The sequence below is a fragment of the Misgurnus anguillicaudatus genome, chromosome 20 (assembly GCF_027580225.2).
Source record: "Misgurnus anguillicaudatus chromosome 20, ASM2758022v2, whole genome shotgun sequence".
In the NCBI taxonomy this organism is placed as follows: Eukaryota; Metazoa; Chordata; class Actinopteri; order Cypriniformes; family Cobitidae; genus Misgurnus; species Misgurnus anguillicaudatus.
Window position 1 is genome coordinate 30,123,950 of NC_073356.2, and position 14,164 is coordinate 30,138,113.

The window sequence follows — 14,164 nt, forward strand, 5'->3', positions numbered from 1 at the left end:
AAGCAGCCCATGAATCAGCTTTCAAACTCTCAGAATGACAGAAGAGTTGAGATCTTAATCCTGATGTGACATTTCAGACGACCGCATGGCCGTTCTAAACAGCCAGAGACGGAGAAAGGACTACACAGAATGAAAGGTCTCATACCCTGTCCACCGGGCGAGGGTCACACTGTTCACAGAGATAATGCTCCACCTCTGCCTCCAAACGCATACAATCACAGTGCTGCCACACCTGACAAAACACAGAGAGGGAGAAACTTGAGTTTTACATTTGTTGTAAATGTCTACAAATGTGATTATCTAGTGTAGGGCGAGTTACAATTCACAATGTAACCTATAGATGGGTTTGGGTAGGATGGGTTTGTTCAAATTTCTAAGCCTTGAAAGTTTTTGTATTTATAACATCAATCAATATTTAAACAGAACAGCACACACACCATGCACTTTTCGCATTGGATCATGAGCCCCTCGTCCTTATACATGCCACAGATGCAGCGGATAACATCATCGTCTTTGTCATGACTGCCGCTTCCTTCGTGGTGGGCTTGGTCTCTCTCCAAAGAATCGGAGCTGTCGGCCTCGCTGGCAGTCTCGCCCACAATCTCATCGATCTGCACGGCGGCCTCGTGACGTGCACCGTAGTAAGCCTTCCGTAACCGGCACACGTCGCGACCTGTTGCCGACTTCCGGCCAAAATATTTCTGTAAAGGTAGAATTTTTTTAGCATTTTGACAGATGTCAAATTAATTTTTAAAAATGTTGTGTTAAAGTATTTTATTCAAATCCATATTTTTTAGGTGAAGACATCCATATTTTTTAGGTGAAGACGGCACAATGGGACCAACCTCTGCATTGCGAAACACTTTGAGCATGTCTGCGTCAAAGGCCTCTACGGTTTTGTAGTGTCCGGTGAGGATCTGCTTCTCTATAGTACTGAGATCTAGCGGATCGGTGACTTTCTCATAATACTGCGTGTTCCTGGAAATACACACAAATACCACAGAACCTTATTGCAATATTTAAGCGGTGAACAAGAAGCAGTCTACAAATACTCGTAGTATTGTATTTGAACATCATAAGCCCTACAGTGCGCGTGCACACCACCAGCAATTTCGTCGCTGTGTGTTGCTAAACTCTTTCAATTAGGAGGCATTCCTAATTCTGACTGTCCCAGTAACAAATATAAACAAATGAGTAACATCTTCTCAGAAAATGACGAAGAACAGATGAAGGAAACTCCACTGCTTCATTGGTTGTCGCTCCTGAAAGTCGTAGCTGGATACGCCCACTTCCTGTCGCCGAAAATTGCAAAGCTTCCATTGAAGCAAATGAGATTGCGTCGCTCCGCCGTTGCTAGTCGCTGGCGGTGTGCACGCTGCTTTGCTTAAGCTTGTGCGGATCGTAACTAAAACAAACTTTGCTAAACAGTTTAAGTACTAACTAGTAAATATTGAACATATTGCACTCACCTCTTTCTAGAAGGCAGGTTAAGCAGTGGAGCAGCAAGAGTCTGACCAGTTGAATCTTGATAGAAAAAAACAAAACGACAATTGGAGAGTGCAATATATAAAGTATGTGTATACTTAAAGTAAAATTGAAACCGAATTTTTGCATAACCAATTTATATAAAATGAGCTTTTAAAACAAGAAAGTGTAAATGTGTGTCAGCATTTTCTAGTTAGTTTCATTTTGCATCATGAATCCATCAAAAAGTTTAATAAAATTAACATCAGACAAGATTCATTAAATTTTTATTTAATTAAAAGTCTTTATTCAAAGGATTAGTCCACTTTCTTAAAAAAAAATTCAGATAATTTACTCACCACCATGTCATCCAAAATGTCGATGTCTTTCCTTGTTCAGTCAAGAAGAAACCATGTTCTTCGAGAAAAACATTCCAGGATTTTTCTCATTTTAAATGGACTTTATTGGACCCCAACAGTTTTATTGCCATTTCAAAGGACACTAAACGATCCCAAACAAGGCATAAGGGTCTTATCTAGGGAAAAGATTGAAATTTTTGGCAAGAAAAATAAAAAATATGCATTTTTAAACCACAACTTCTCTTCCTCCTCCGGCTGTGTGACGAGCCAGCGCAACCTCACGTAATTGCGTAATGACGTCGAAAGGTCACGTGTTACATATATAAAATGCACATTTGCGGACCATTTTAAACAATAAACTGACACAAAGACATTAATTAGTATCATTCGACATAAAACAACGTCGGAGCGGTCCTCTTTCTCCACACTTGTAAACACTGGGGCGGAGTTTAGCATATGTCACCCGTGACCTCTTGACATGATGACGTATTACGTGAAGTCGCGCCAGCGGCTCACAGGACCAGAGGAAGACGAGAAGTTGTGGTTTAAAAGTGCATTTTTTTTTTGCCAAAAATGACAATCGTTTCACTAGATAAGACCCCTATGACTCGTTTGAGATCGCTTAAGAGTCCTTTGAAACTGCAATTTTAAACTGCATTAAAACTGTTAAGTGTTGGGGTCCATTAAAATTAGATAAATCCTGGAATGTTTTACTCAAGAAACATAATTCTTCTCAACTGAACAAAGAAAGACATCAACATTTTGGATGACATGGTGGTGAGTAATTTATAAAGATTTTTTTAAGAAAATTGACTAATCCTTTAAAACAAATACATGCAATGTGAGTGTGTAAATGAATGAAGTATTTGCTTACCCTTGTAGCTCATGATCATGTCACAAATCTCTTTGAAGATGTGTGCCAGACGCGCCGTGCGTGTAACTTCCGTGTTCTCCTCGGCTGCCGCGAGCCTGCGTGTGCGCACGGAGCGCGATGTCTGCAGCGCTGAAAACTGCGTCAAAAATACATCTGGAATGGACACAACATGCGAACAGTGTCAGAAACGACAAACTTGCATGCATCAGTCATCTGAAGAGAAACACACAGACACACGCACCTGATTTGATGTTGCCGTCATCACGGATGACTCCTCCCCAGCGTGTGTAAAGAGACAGGCCGCTATTTTCCCTGTCTCGCTCTCCCTCTCTTTTCAGAAGCTCCTGTTTCTCACGCATCTTCTCCCAGTTTCGGAGCAGGAACACTCGATGTTTAAGCACAAAGTTCCTGAATTAAGAAAGAAATATGATTAGTGGAAGATACTGGGGCCTTTAATAGTATCAGGACTTAAACAAGCTAAACTTTGAGAAAGGGACATAAAGCTTCCTCCACTGTCTATTTGTACAAACCTATTTACATATGACAATCTTAAGGGACACTACTTCCTGTTAGGAAGGGTCATAGAGAAGCATTTTGTTTAAAAGAAACCCTTAATTAACATTACAAGCGAACCTCTAGGGAGAAAAACTACAGAAGAGTCAAATATAGGCCACTTTAAAACCAAATAGAGAGCATATTATGGACCGTACCTCTCTCTGTTAGACATGGGCTTCATTAAAAGGTGCTGGTAAAACTTGCTGCTGTCACTGGACTCTTCCTCCTTAAAATAAAAAAATGCATTTAGAAAATGTTTGTTTTTATCAGGAGTAGGTGTGGACAAACAAGACATTTGGCTTTGTGTCTCATACCCGTTTTTTCAGCGAGTGTTTGGACTTGCGTTTCTCTTTTAGTCTTCCCAGCCTACGGGCTCCGCCCCCAGCTCCACCCCCTTTCCCAGGCAGCCCGTTGATTCGCTGGCTCTTGCCACCAATGATGCCTCTGCAACCCTCTGAGCCGCACTTGCAGGCTTGCTGCATAGCAACAAGAGGAGAGAAACGTTACCATTTGGCAAGCGACAGAAAGATAGTAAAGCATCCAGATAAACAAGCAGATGTTAGTATATAAAAAGATGAAATGTTGCTATTAATATGATTTTTAAAATTTGTTTCAAGGATGCAGATTACTTCTTAATACTAGAAAAAAAGTCTCTCAAAAGACAAATAAAACGGGTAAAATTTTACACGGATTTCACCCAAGGCCATGCAGGTTTGAAAATAAAACATCATCTAATATTATAGTATAACTTTTTCAAAATCCAACCAAATCGTGATGGACAAAGGAAGAGGACAGATGAAAAACCATCTAAGTGCATCTGACACGTTTTCTTGTAAATGAGCATTTTTTTTATCAGGCTCTTGTGTTTAGGTTCAGTAATTTAACTTTAAAGGTTAATAGTCAGTAATTCAAATGCCTTATTTTCACAAATGTCACTTAAGTCATTTCATAATTTTTTAGCAAATCTTTAGCTAAATCTTTAGTTAAATTTAAATCTTATTTAAATCTTTCACTGCAAAATCATCTAAGTACATGCAAAAATATTCACTTCTAAAAATCGATAAAACAGTTAAAAGGTTCAAAAATTCGGCCAATATCCTAACATATTCGGTAAACCTCCTTTATACCAAATCACCTTCTTCTTCCGTGCTCTTGCTATGGGTTCACACCAGCTGCGTTTGAGACGTCAAATGCGCGTCTACCGCGTCTAGTTTGCCGCTTGAACAATTTGAGTTTAAGCCGCACGTGAAATTCTAGTCATCGAGACATTCACGCAGAAATTTGCATCATGGGAGGGGCTTCTGCGACTCCTTTCGCTTCCTGTAATCACGTCACTACTAAAGCAAGCTCCTAATTGGTTAAAGTGGCGCGTTTTTCCACCAAAGCTCAAATTTTTCAACTCGCGCGTTTCCCGCGGCAACGCTTCATTTGCACCCTAGACGCGCGAATGAGGCCGAATCACGTCTACCACGACAAACGCCTCATTTGCATTCCGCCTCATTCGCGGCGCGAGACCTCCGGACGCGCGTCAACGCGTCTTCACATTGACTTAACATTGAAATCACTCTACCGCGGCTGGTGTGAACGCAGCATTAGAAGAATTTGCTAAAAAAAAATTGCATGCCGTTTAATGAATTCTGCCAACAAAATGGTATTTCTGAATAACCTTAGGCCGGGATTAAGTGGATTTGAAGCAGAAGTATTTGATGAACATATAATACGTGCCCAAAGCATTCGGTCAATCATTATCTTTTTTTAACAAAGGTGGTGTTCAGCGGCTTTTGCATTTGAGCTCTTCAAATATTCACTTTGGACATTTCACAAGACTTTTTTAAGATGTCAAATAAGTATTTGGTGTCCCCAGAGTACATATGTGAAGGTTTAGCTCGAAAATAACATATATATAATTTATTATAACAAGTTAAAATTGACACTTTGTAAGTGTGAGCAAAAATGTGCAGTTTTTGGGTGTGTCCTTTAAAATGCAAATCAGTTGATGAAATGCAAACACTGATCACCATAATGGTGGTTTGATGAAATTAAAACTCATTTGTGCTGTCAATAATTTTCTCTCTCTCTCTCTGCACTAAATGGCAGTGCCGTGGTTGGATTAAGGGGCAGATTATTATTTGCAGGTTAAAGCAGTGTTTCCCAACCACTGTGCCGTGGCACACTAGTGTGTCGTGACAGCTTGTTTGGTGTGCCGTGGAAAAATTAAAAATCACAACTGCGTATGTCAATGTTATCAATTCCAGCCAGGATATAATCTTTGTGTTCATCAAAACAAGTGTACTTGCATTGAATGCGAGTTCTACATTAAATATAGTAAAATATTCCAGTTAAACAAGTCATTTAAGCATTGCAATAGAGGTTTGTGCATTTCTTTTAATGCTTTTTGGTATAGTGGTGTGCCGTATGATTTTTTACTTATTAAAACTGTGCCGTGACAGAAAAAAGGTTGGGGAACACTGGATTAAAGGGACACTAGAAAATCACAACTTTTAATTTTCTGTTGGTCTTAGTACACGATGTAACTACAGAAGAGTCAAGTTTTAAATAGGAAAAATATCCAAACTCTTAGGTTATTTTTTAACGCGATGCTAATGGTCTAATCAGATTCAATGGATTATGCTAAACTATGCTAAAACTGGCACCGCCAGACCCGGAAATCAGCTGAATGGATTCCAAAAAGGTAAAAATCAAATGTTTCACTCTAGGGGAGCTGAAAAATGTGCCTATTTCAGAAAAAGTGGAGTATACATTTAAGGGGCGGTATTATTTCCTTCTGACATCACAAGGGGAGCCAAATTTCAATGACCTATTTTTTCACATGCTTGGAGAGAATGGTTTACCAAAACTAAGTTAACAGGTTGATCATTTTCACATTTTCTAGGCTGATAGAAGCACTGGGGACCCAATTATAGCACTTAAACATGGAAAAAGTCAGATTTTAATAATATGTCCCCTTTAAACCCTACTATAATGCAATGCTTGTGATTGTAAGGTGCTCTTAAGTAAGTAACCACTATAAAACACAGCCGAGTGTGGATATGTATGACATGCCGCAAATGGGTGACCGTTGTACCTGTTCTTCTGTGTTGAAAGAGTGGAAGTTGTAGTCATAAGTCAGTTCTGTACCACTACTGATGTCTTTCAGAGCAAACAGACCAACACGGTACACTCCATTCACTGACCTGAGAGAGAGAGAGAGAGAGCGAGAAAGGTAAAGAGAAAGAGAGAGATTTATGGTATAAAATCAACATTTACTTGCTAAATATATATATAGAGCAACTTAAAAGAAATATAAAAGGGATCTGACTCTAAATTCAAATCTGATATGCAAACAGGTGACCGGACATCAACTGAATACTATATTTAGTGCTACAGTACTTGATATTAAACAATCACAGTCCTACACATACAAATTATGCAATAATGCAGAATGAGGCAGATATTTTGGCACGGATGTGGGCACACGTGTGCACTCACTGGGTAGCACAGCTGTGCCCTCCACCCTAAACACAAGCTATGTATAATCACTCTTCTATGATGAGATGGATAATCTGCCACCATGAAGCCAAAATGCACAGTCGCTAATGTGTGTGTGTGTGTGTGTGTGTGTGTGCGCGTGAAAGAGCAAAAGTCAACAGAATTAGAAATAGAAGAGATAACATTATCTCTAGACTGCAGACGTGTGTGTAATTGTGCTAGAGTACTAAGCAGATGTTGGTCACTGACCTAAATCTTGAGTTCACAACCTCTCTCTGAACGCGTTATCATTTACATTCTGACTAATTAAACCAATTCATTATGAATAATTAGTTTCAACAGCTTTTGTACAACATAAAAACGTGACCCTTTGCTCTTAAATTATTCAACATGACTGGCTTGTGCCTTAGACAGACATGAATTACTATACTGGTTTAAACTGGTTTATGACCAAGACACCAGAAAACATCCCAAAATATAACATATGGAGCTGACCAGCAGAAATTTCAAAGCACTTTCTGATAATAAAGTCATTGCTTACTCAGTGTTTGTGGTTTTCCAAGTTCCTACTGACTCACTGTAATAAATGATCTTTCCGTTACTGATCTCATCACTAGCTGATGGGATTTTATTGGCTTACTACATTGCTGACTCATTTGATGGTCTCATTTCACTGACCACTTCTGCATCTCACAGTTGGGCTCGCAGCTATGGTTGACAAAACGAGCCTCGTTGCCCATGCGGTAGCTGTCGATCACCATACCGCTATCCAAATTCAGACAGTAGTGGCCACTGTGAGAGAAGTACTGCTCCATCATGCGACTCCTAAACGTGGAGAGAGACAAGGTGAAAGGAAGTTCGGAAAACAAAATGAAAAGCTGTTATAAGCTAACAGACTGCCAACCTGAACTCCTGTTCGCTGACCACCTCTCCCAAGTATTCGATGATGAACTGGCCGGCACGTAGGGTCTCCTTGGTTCGGATGCCCCAACCCTTGCCCTCGGCTCTGAAGCGCTCCAGGCATTGCACCCACTCGTGCTTCTGGATGTGCTGGTTGTCGCACTGTTCTCCACACGGACAAGTGCTCGGAGAACATTCGGCAAATATCATCCTGATAGAAAGAAGCACATGGGAAACTCACAGGATCTGCTTTGTGAAACTTTATTAACACTGTAGTCTTTTGGGATTGGACATTTAAATGGTATTTAATGAAACTGTTACCTGTTTAAACAGTCATCCTGACAGCCCTTCTCAATGTGGTCTTCAGGTGCTCTGCAGTTACAGGTGGTGGCTTCATAACCAGAAAGAGGCTTCACATCCACATAGACATCTAAGAGGGAAAATATTTTATGGGTTATTGAAAAAAAAAAGCAATATATTTATAATAGTATATTTATGGAAACCCGTGTTTAGCTTTACAGTTCATCTCAAGAAAACTTCTTACTGGATCTGATCTTCTTGTACAGAGGAACGTCAGGTCTCTTGTAAAGCTTAAAAGAACAAGAACACTTTTTTTTACAGAAAGCTAATGCATTTTCCATACTGTTTGTATTGTGAGAACCAAACTGTAGCCAAGACGCCACAATATAATAACAAATGCAGCTGTCAACTAATGGGAAGATGTGGTTCAGAGGACCTACCTGATCATGTTTCCAAAGCCACAAGATGTCATAAGGCAGCTGGAAATCAATGCGTTTCTGTCTCAAGTATTTCCCTGAACAAACACAGAAGACAAATCGCAGTTATTAATTCAATCTCTTTGTTCTTTAACTCCAGGCAGCGGCATTTGAATATTGAATCAAGTAATCACCTCATAACTCATAAACCATAACTAATCAGCCCGATAGCCCGTGAGGCCATATATAATGAACTGGTTACGAATGACAAGTTGTACATCAACACAAATCCATTTACATTTTATGCATTTGGCAGACGCTTTATTCTAAAGGGTGCATATGTTTTATAAATATGTGTATAGGGACTCAAAGCCATGATCTCAATGCTTTACTAATGGAGCTACTGAAGCACTAAACCCACATACAGAAACCAGAATTATTTTTAGCAATAAAAACGATCCTTTTCTAGTGCTATCCAAGAATAAGAGACAGACTCACCAACATGAATTGGAGCAGGAAGCAGACCGTACTCATGTTCACCTGGAGTGTACTCCAACTTCTCCTTCTTCAGTTGTAGCAGCTGACTGCGAGGACTGATGGATGCATATGATATTAATGCAATGATGCATTACTATTTATTCTGATTATTAAAGAATTACTCCACTTTTCATAAGAAAAATCACGACAATTTACTCACCCCCATGTCACGTCATGCGTGACCTTTCGACGTGATTACATAACAAGTAAGGTCACGCTGGCGAGACACAAGGCTAGTGCAAGACAAGAAGTTGTGGTTAAAAAGTACTTATTTTCGTGAAAATGACGATCCTTTTGTTAGATAAGACCCTCGGATGGGATCGTTTAGCAGTGCTTCCCAATCCTAGGCCCGGGTGCATAAAGCACCTTAAGTTTTTCCCTTAAGTAGGGGGTAAATTTCCCTTACCTACAGTAAGAGAATAATTGAAGCTGTTGCGTATAATCCCTTAAACGATTCTCTTAGGTAAGGGTAATCGTTAAGTGTTTTACAACAGCGACCCAGGTTTGCCGTTATAAAATAGTAGTGTTGCCATGGAGACCCAACAGAAAAAACGTAAGGTTTTTTTTCTGCACTCCCTTAAGTTTAAGGGAAACATAAGGGTGAACTTAAGGGAAAATTACACTTAAGGTGCTTTATGCAACCGGGCCCTGGTCCTCAAGAACCCCCCCCCCCCGACCCAGAAAGTTTTAGATGTTGTCTTATTTAAAATACCTGATTCAACTCATCAGCCTCTTTCCAGAATGGTTAACATGGCTGCATCCGAAACCGCCTACTTCCATACTATATAGTAGGTGAAAGCAGTAGGCGAACCGAGTAGTAGGGATGTAACGATTCAATCGCGGTTCTCATTAAAAATGCCTGTCTGAAATCGATTCTGAATCGCAAGGCTGCGATTCTTTGTTTTATGCACAGCTTGTGCCTGTATTACGGCATTTGGTCAGTAGGAAGTCAATCTAAAACATTATGAGTCGGAGTCGTTTATAACGTGCATTTAAAAAAGCAACACTCGTTAAACAAAATCATTCAAAATATTCTTTATTATCATGAAAATACCTGAAACAATTTGAAGAACAGCGTATAAATATTCATGTGTAGACATTTCCTGTAATAGCGTTTGTAATGCTACTTCTTGTGTGGCACAAAGGGAGTTTCTGCACGGGAGCGCCCTCTGGCGTTCGGATGTGCCGGGATTTCACCGTAATTCATTCAAATTCATTCATTGAGAAAACGCGCATTTGCACGATGAATCGTTACACCCCTACCGAGTAGTATGTCCGAATTCATAGTATTCCAAAAACAGTATGTGAAAGGTACCCAGATGGCATGCTACTTCCGGCAAGATCCCGAAGTGTTCATTCGATGGACACTTTACTATCCCATGAGCCCCCAGGACAGGTGTTATCCAACGAAGATGATGACGGAGGGCCGTTGTTTTATTTAAAAATGTCCAAAAGCGGCTCTATTTAAATGCAATATGCTTGTGGTTAAATTGTGGTAGTTTAACGTCATTCCAGTTAACAAATAAAGACGATTTATAGTCGCGCATAAGTTCTACGGCGTAGCCTGACGTGCAACTCGCAAAAATTTTAACAGCGTGTCAGTTCTACACGGACCGCAAGCGCTGTGATTGGTCCACCAGAACCCCTCCCATCAGGTAAAAAAAAACTGCGTCAAAGGTATTTCCGTTTGCTATGGTAAAAACAAAGAATGGCCAAGTTGAGGAGTGATTTAACTCAAACTGCAACAAAAGTCGCTGTTTATTTACTTCCATCATTGGTGGTCATCTCAAATCAGACAAAACAAGCTGCTGTTTTATCTTCGTTTGTGGGTTAACTTGCCAAGCTTCTTCTTCTTTGACGGTCGGCCTGCTACTGTGGTTATACGCGTGGATACTGCCTACCAGCGGTCTGCACACGTGTTTGCACGTCGACACGGACGGCGACGCAAAAGTATAAATGAAAACTGACGTGGAACTTACGCCGTCGCGGCTACGCCATAGGACCTACGCACAACTATAAAGAGCCCTTAACTTCTTGTTATGACGACGTATGTCATGTGATATTACAACATGGCGAATGGAGTACGTCCGAATTCATCCATACTCTCCATATTCATACTATATAGAATGTACCGTTTTAACAGTCGTTGAGTAGGTACTTCATCTTATTCATTACCTACTGTCACAGTATGCGATTTCGGACGCAGTCCAGTCTCCCCTAACAAGCTAAAAAGCTGAATCAGGGTGTTAAATAAAGAGACATCTAAAAAATGGGAAATCTTTGATGGGATTGGGAAACACTGGTTTAGAGCCCTTTGAAGCTGCACTGAAATTGTAAACTGTTGAGGTCCATTAAAGTCCATTATATGAATAAAAATCTTGGAATGTTTTCCAAAAAAAAAAAAAAGTAATTTCTTCTCGACTGAAGATGACATGGGGTTGAGTAAATTTTCAGATTTTTTTCATGAAAGTAGAGTAATCCTTTAATAATAAAAAATAACTTAAAATGTGGTTTATAACGTGGCTTCTTGAACACTGGTATCATTTATGGCATTGGTGTTGCTTTTAAAAAAACAAAAACATTTGAGGCTGTCTGTTACTATTTTACCACAGTTAAACCATTGTAACACTATACGGTTACTCTTACTCATCGGTCTTGAACACATCCGAGTACAGTCCTGCCTTCTGAAACTTCTTTTTTGGTGGTCTAGCTGGTCTCTTTTCCCGTTGGCTGGTCACTGATGTGTTGGGGGCTTGTTCCTGTAAAGTAGGACCTGTTCGTTCTGGGGTGGATTGGTCATCTGGTTTTCCCTCCAGTGCACTGTAAATAAAAAGCAACAATAATTTATTTAGAGATTGAATGTTTTCTAAATTGAAAACACTTTATGGAAGACATTATGCAGCCTATTTAGCTCATATTTTTTCCCCTGACGTAGTGCGTTTAGAGAGCTAGCACTGGTGTATACTTTCTAGAAAGTGGGCATCCTACACATCATGAATCCTCACTAGTAATTCAGAATGCTCTGTATAGGTAACAAAGCCGCCACACAAACAAAGCCAAAAATTTAATTATGTTTTATTCATGTTAGGAAGTTAATGTAAGATTGACCTCAGCAAGGTGGAGAAACTGATGAACAGCATACCTGCGAAAACAATGCATTTCCTCCTGTGTCAACCATCCCCTCTGACCTTCTGTTCTAGGTTTGGGTGTAATTTCTTCTTCTCTAGCTGCTGGCCGTTGTTCCTCTTCTTCCTCCTCCTCTCTTTCCCCCTCTGCTTCCTCTTCTTCCTCCTCTCCTCCATCGGACTCCCTGTCCCATCGCTTTCGCTTTTGTCCCTTTCTGCGTTGACTCTGCACTACTGACTCAATGATGTTGACTACAGTGTCCCCCTCCCAGGCCATGCCACCTCTGTGTCTGTCGTGTACCGGGTGGTTCTCTGGTTCAGTCGCTTGGGGCGGTGGTGAGGGGGGAGGCGAGGGCAACGGATATTTACGGGGACGCCCTGGACCCCGTTTTTTCACGACGTTGTTTCCTGTCCGTGCCTGCCTCTGAAGCTTTTTAGCACGGAGGATCTTGTTGACATGATGCAGGTTGTTTTTTGGAGGGGGCGGGGCTAACCTGTGGGAGTGGTGGGAAGGAGAGGAATCAAGGCAACATGAAGGCTGGGAGGGACTAGCCTGGCAGCTGGAGGGGCGGAGAGCTCCCCCGCTACCAGGCTGGTCGAGAGTGCAGTGAGAAAGGCAAGAAGAAGAGTGAGGAGGATGGTGGTGATGGTGGTGCCTATGGTGGGGAAACTCGGCACCCTCAGGGACACCTGATTGTCCGCTTCGGTTTTGTGTGCCAGATACATTTCCTATGAGATAAAAGACAAAAGAGGGTTAAGTAACGTTTCTGGTACATAATTAACAAACTTACTTTACAAATTAAAATCCTGCCATATTTACTTATTTACGTAGTAAGCTTCCTAGAGCCAGCAGTTCAATTCAGGGCATCATATTTATATATAATTTAAATAGTTTATTGTAATTACAAAATTGATATTTTTTGTCTATTTAGAAGTATCTGAAGTACAGTGACAAGCAGAAGGGGAGTCTTCTGTTTGGAGTGCTATTGTATAGCATATACAGTTGCCTAAGTAGCATACCACAATGGCCACTAATGAGGTTTCATAATGCTTATGATGGAGTCTTAGAAAGCAGCAGCCTATTGAATGAACTTCAGAGCATGGTTACAATCAGCAAACAAAATCATCTTGTAATACGATGCCGCAGGGATGACGGATTTTTGTATGCCAACCCAACCAGCATCACGCCAACTTCCGGGTTAGCCTACAAAAATACATCATCCCTACCACACTCTATTGACCCCACCGACATGCCAAGTCTTTATAAGGGTGCATAGTGAGTTTTCTGCACTGTAGTATGCACTTGGCCTCTGCCAGCTGTCAAAGTCATCTTGGTTGGTTTACAGCCCTTTCTGTCATTTACAATCAAATTTATCCATTTATCTCATGATTTTCTACTGGCCAAAATGTAAAACAGTAGTAAATAACCATCTTACAGATTCAGCAAAACGGCAGCTCGTGTCTGCATCCCCCCATTAACTCTCCATCATCCATTATCCCTTTAATTAACTTACTCTCAGTCTAACTCATTTTCAACACAGTCTAGTCTATTATGTTCTATTTATCTTATTGCTCCATCAGTCAAACCATTGTTTTACATCTTACCATTTCATCATGTTTACTTAGATCTTTATCCTTTCAGATTTTGCATCTGGTGTCAATTCCAGCCTAAATTTTAAGATTTAAAGACTATCTTGGGTCCAATTTACCTACTAGCTCTTTCCACCAATCACATCTTATTCACTGCTTGATTCTTGTTTTTTTTTTACATCCATTTTACTTCCAGCACTTAATCCTCCTTTTACCCTTTCATCAGTTTCTATCTATTGCATTTACCGGTACAGTGAATTAATGGTGCAGTCGATGACCGTTTGATGACCTCACGTCCTGAGCGCTAATCCTGGATTACATACTATACTATGCCGTCTCAATGGGCACAGGCTATTCATGGGCACATACATAAAAACACACCCAGCATGACTGAGAAGCTACATGTTGTTGCAAATACATTTGTTATTTTTGGTGTTAATGTTGAAATGTGTGGACCCTAGATTTTTAATTTCTGAGTCAACCATTTAAAATCGATGTGCACACTGCTTAACCATGAGATCGCTACTGAACACAGACAAGAAGCATTGGAAACTA

General features: G+C 40.4%; 1 protein-coding gene across 1 annotated transcript in view; it reads right to left on the bottom strand.

Moving 5' to 3' along the window:
- The window catches only part of ash1l (ash1 (absent, small, or homeotic)-like (Drosophila)), a 35,484-nt gene that overhangs the window by 8,295 nt on the left and 13,025 nt on the right, over window positions 1–14,164 (bottom strand). The window contains exons 5-21 of the mRNA XM_055220044.2: window positions 12,037–12,748; window positions 11,541–11,714; window positions 8,856–8,950; window positions 8,382–8,455; window positions 8,186–8,231; window positions 7,963–8,071; window positions 7,646–7,852; window positions 7,420–7,566; window positions 6,338–6,446; window positions 3,567–3,728; window positions 3,408–3,478; window positions 2,939–3,105; window positions 2,698–2,850; window positions 1,470–1,524; window positions 846–978; window positions 438–701; window positions 146–232 (exon numbers count right to left, since the gene is read on the bottom strand). Coding sequence (XP_055076019.2) covers window positions 146–232; window positions 438–701; window positions 846–978; window positions 1,470–1,524; window positions 2,698–2,850; window positions 2,939–3,105; window positions 3,408–3,478; window positions 3,567–3,728; window positions 6,338–6,446; window positions 7,420–7,566; window positions 7,646–7,852; window positions 7,963–8,071; window positions 8,186–8,231; window positions 8,382–8,455; window positions 8,856–8,950; window positions 11,541–11,714; window positions 12,037–12,748 — 2,765 coding nt within the window. The remainder of the gene's footprint in view (window positions 1–145; window positions 233–437; window positions 702–845; window positions 979–1,469; window positions 1,525–2,697; window positions 2,851–2,938; window positions 3,106–3,407; window positions 3,479–3,566; window positions 3,729–6,337; window positions 6,447–7,419; window positions 7,567–7,645; window positions 7,853–7,962; window positions 8,072–8,185; window positions 8,232–8,381; window positions 8,456–8,855; window positions 8,951–11,540; window positions 11,715–12,036; window positions 12,749–14,164) is intronic.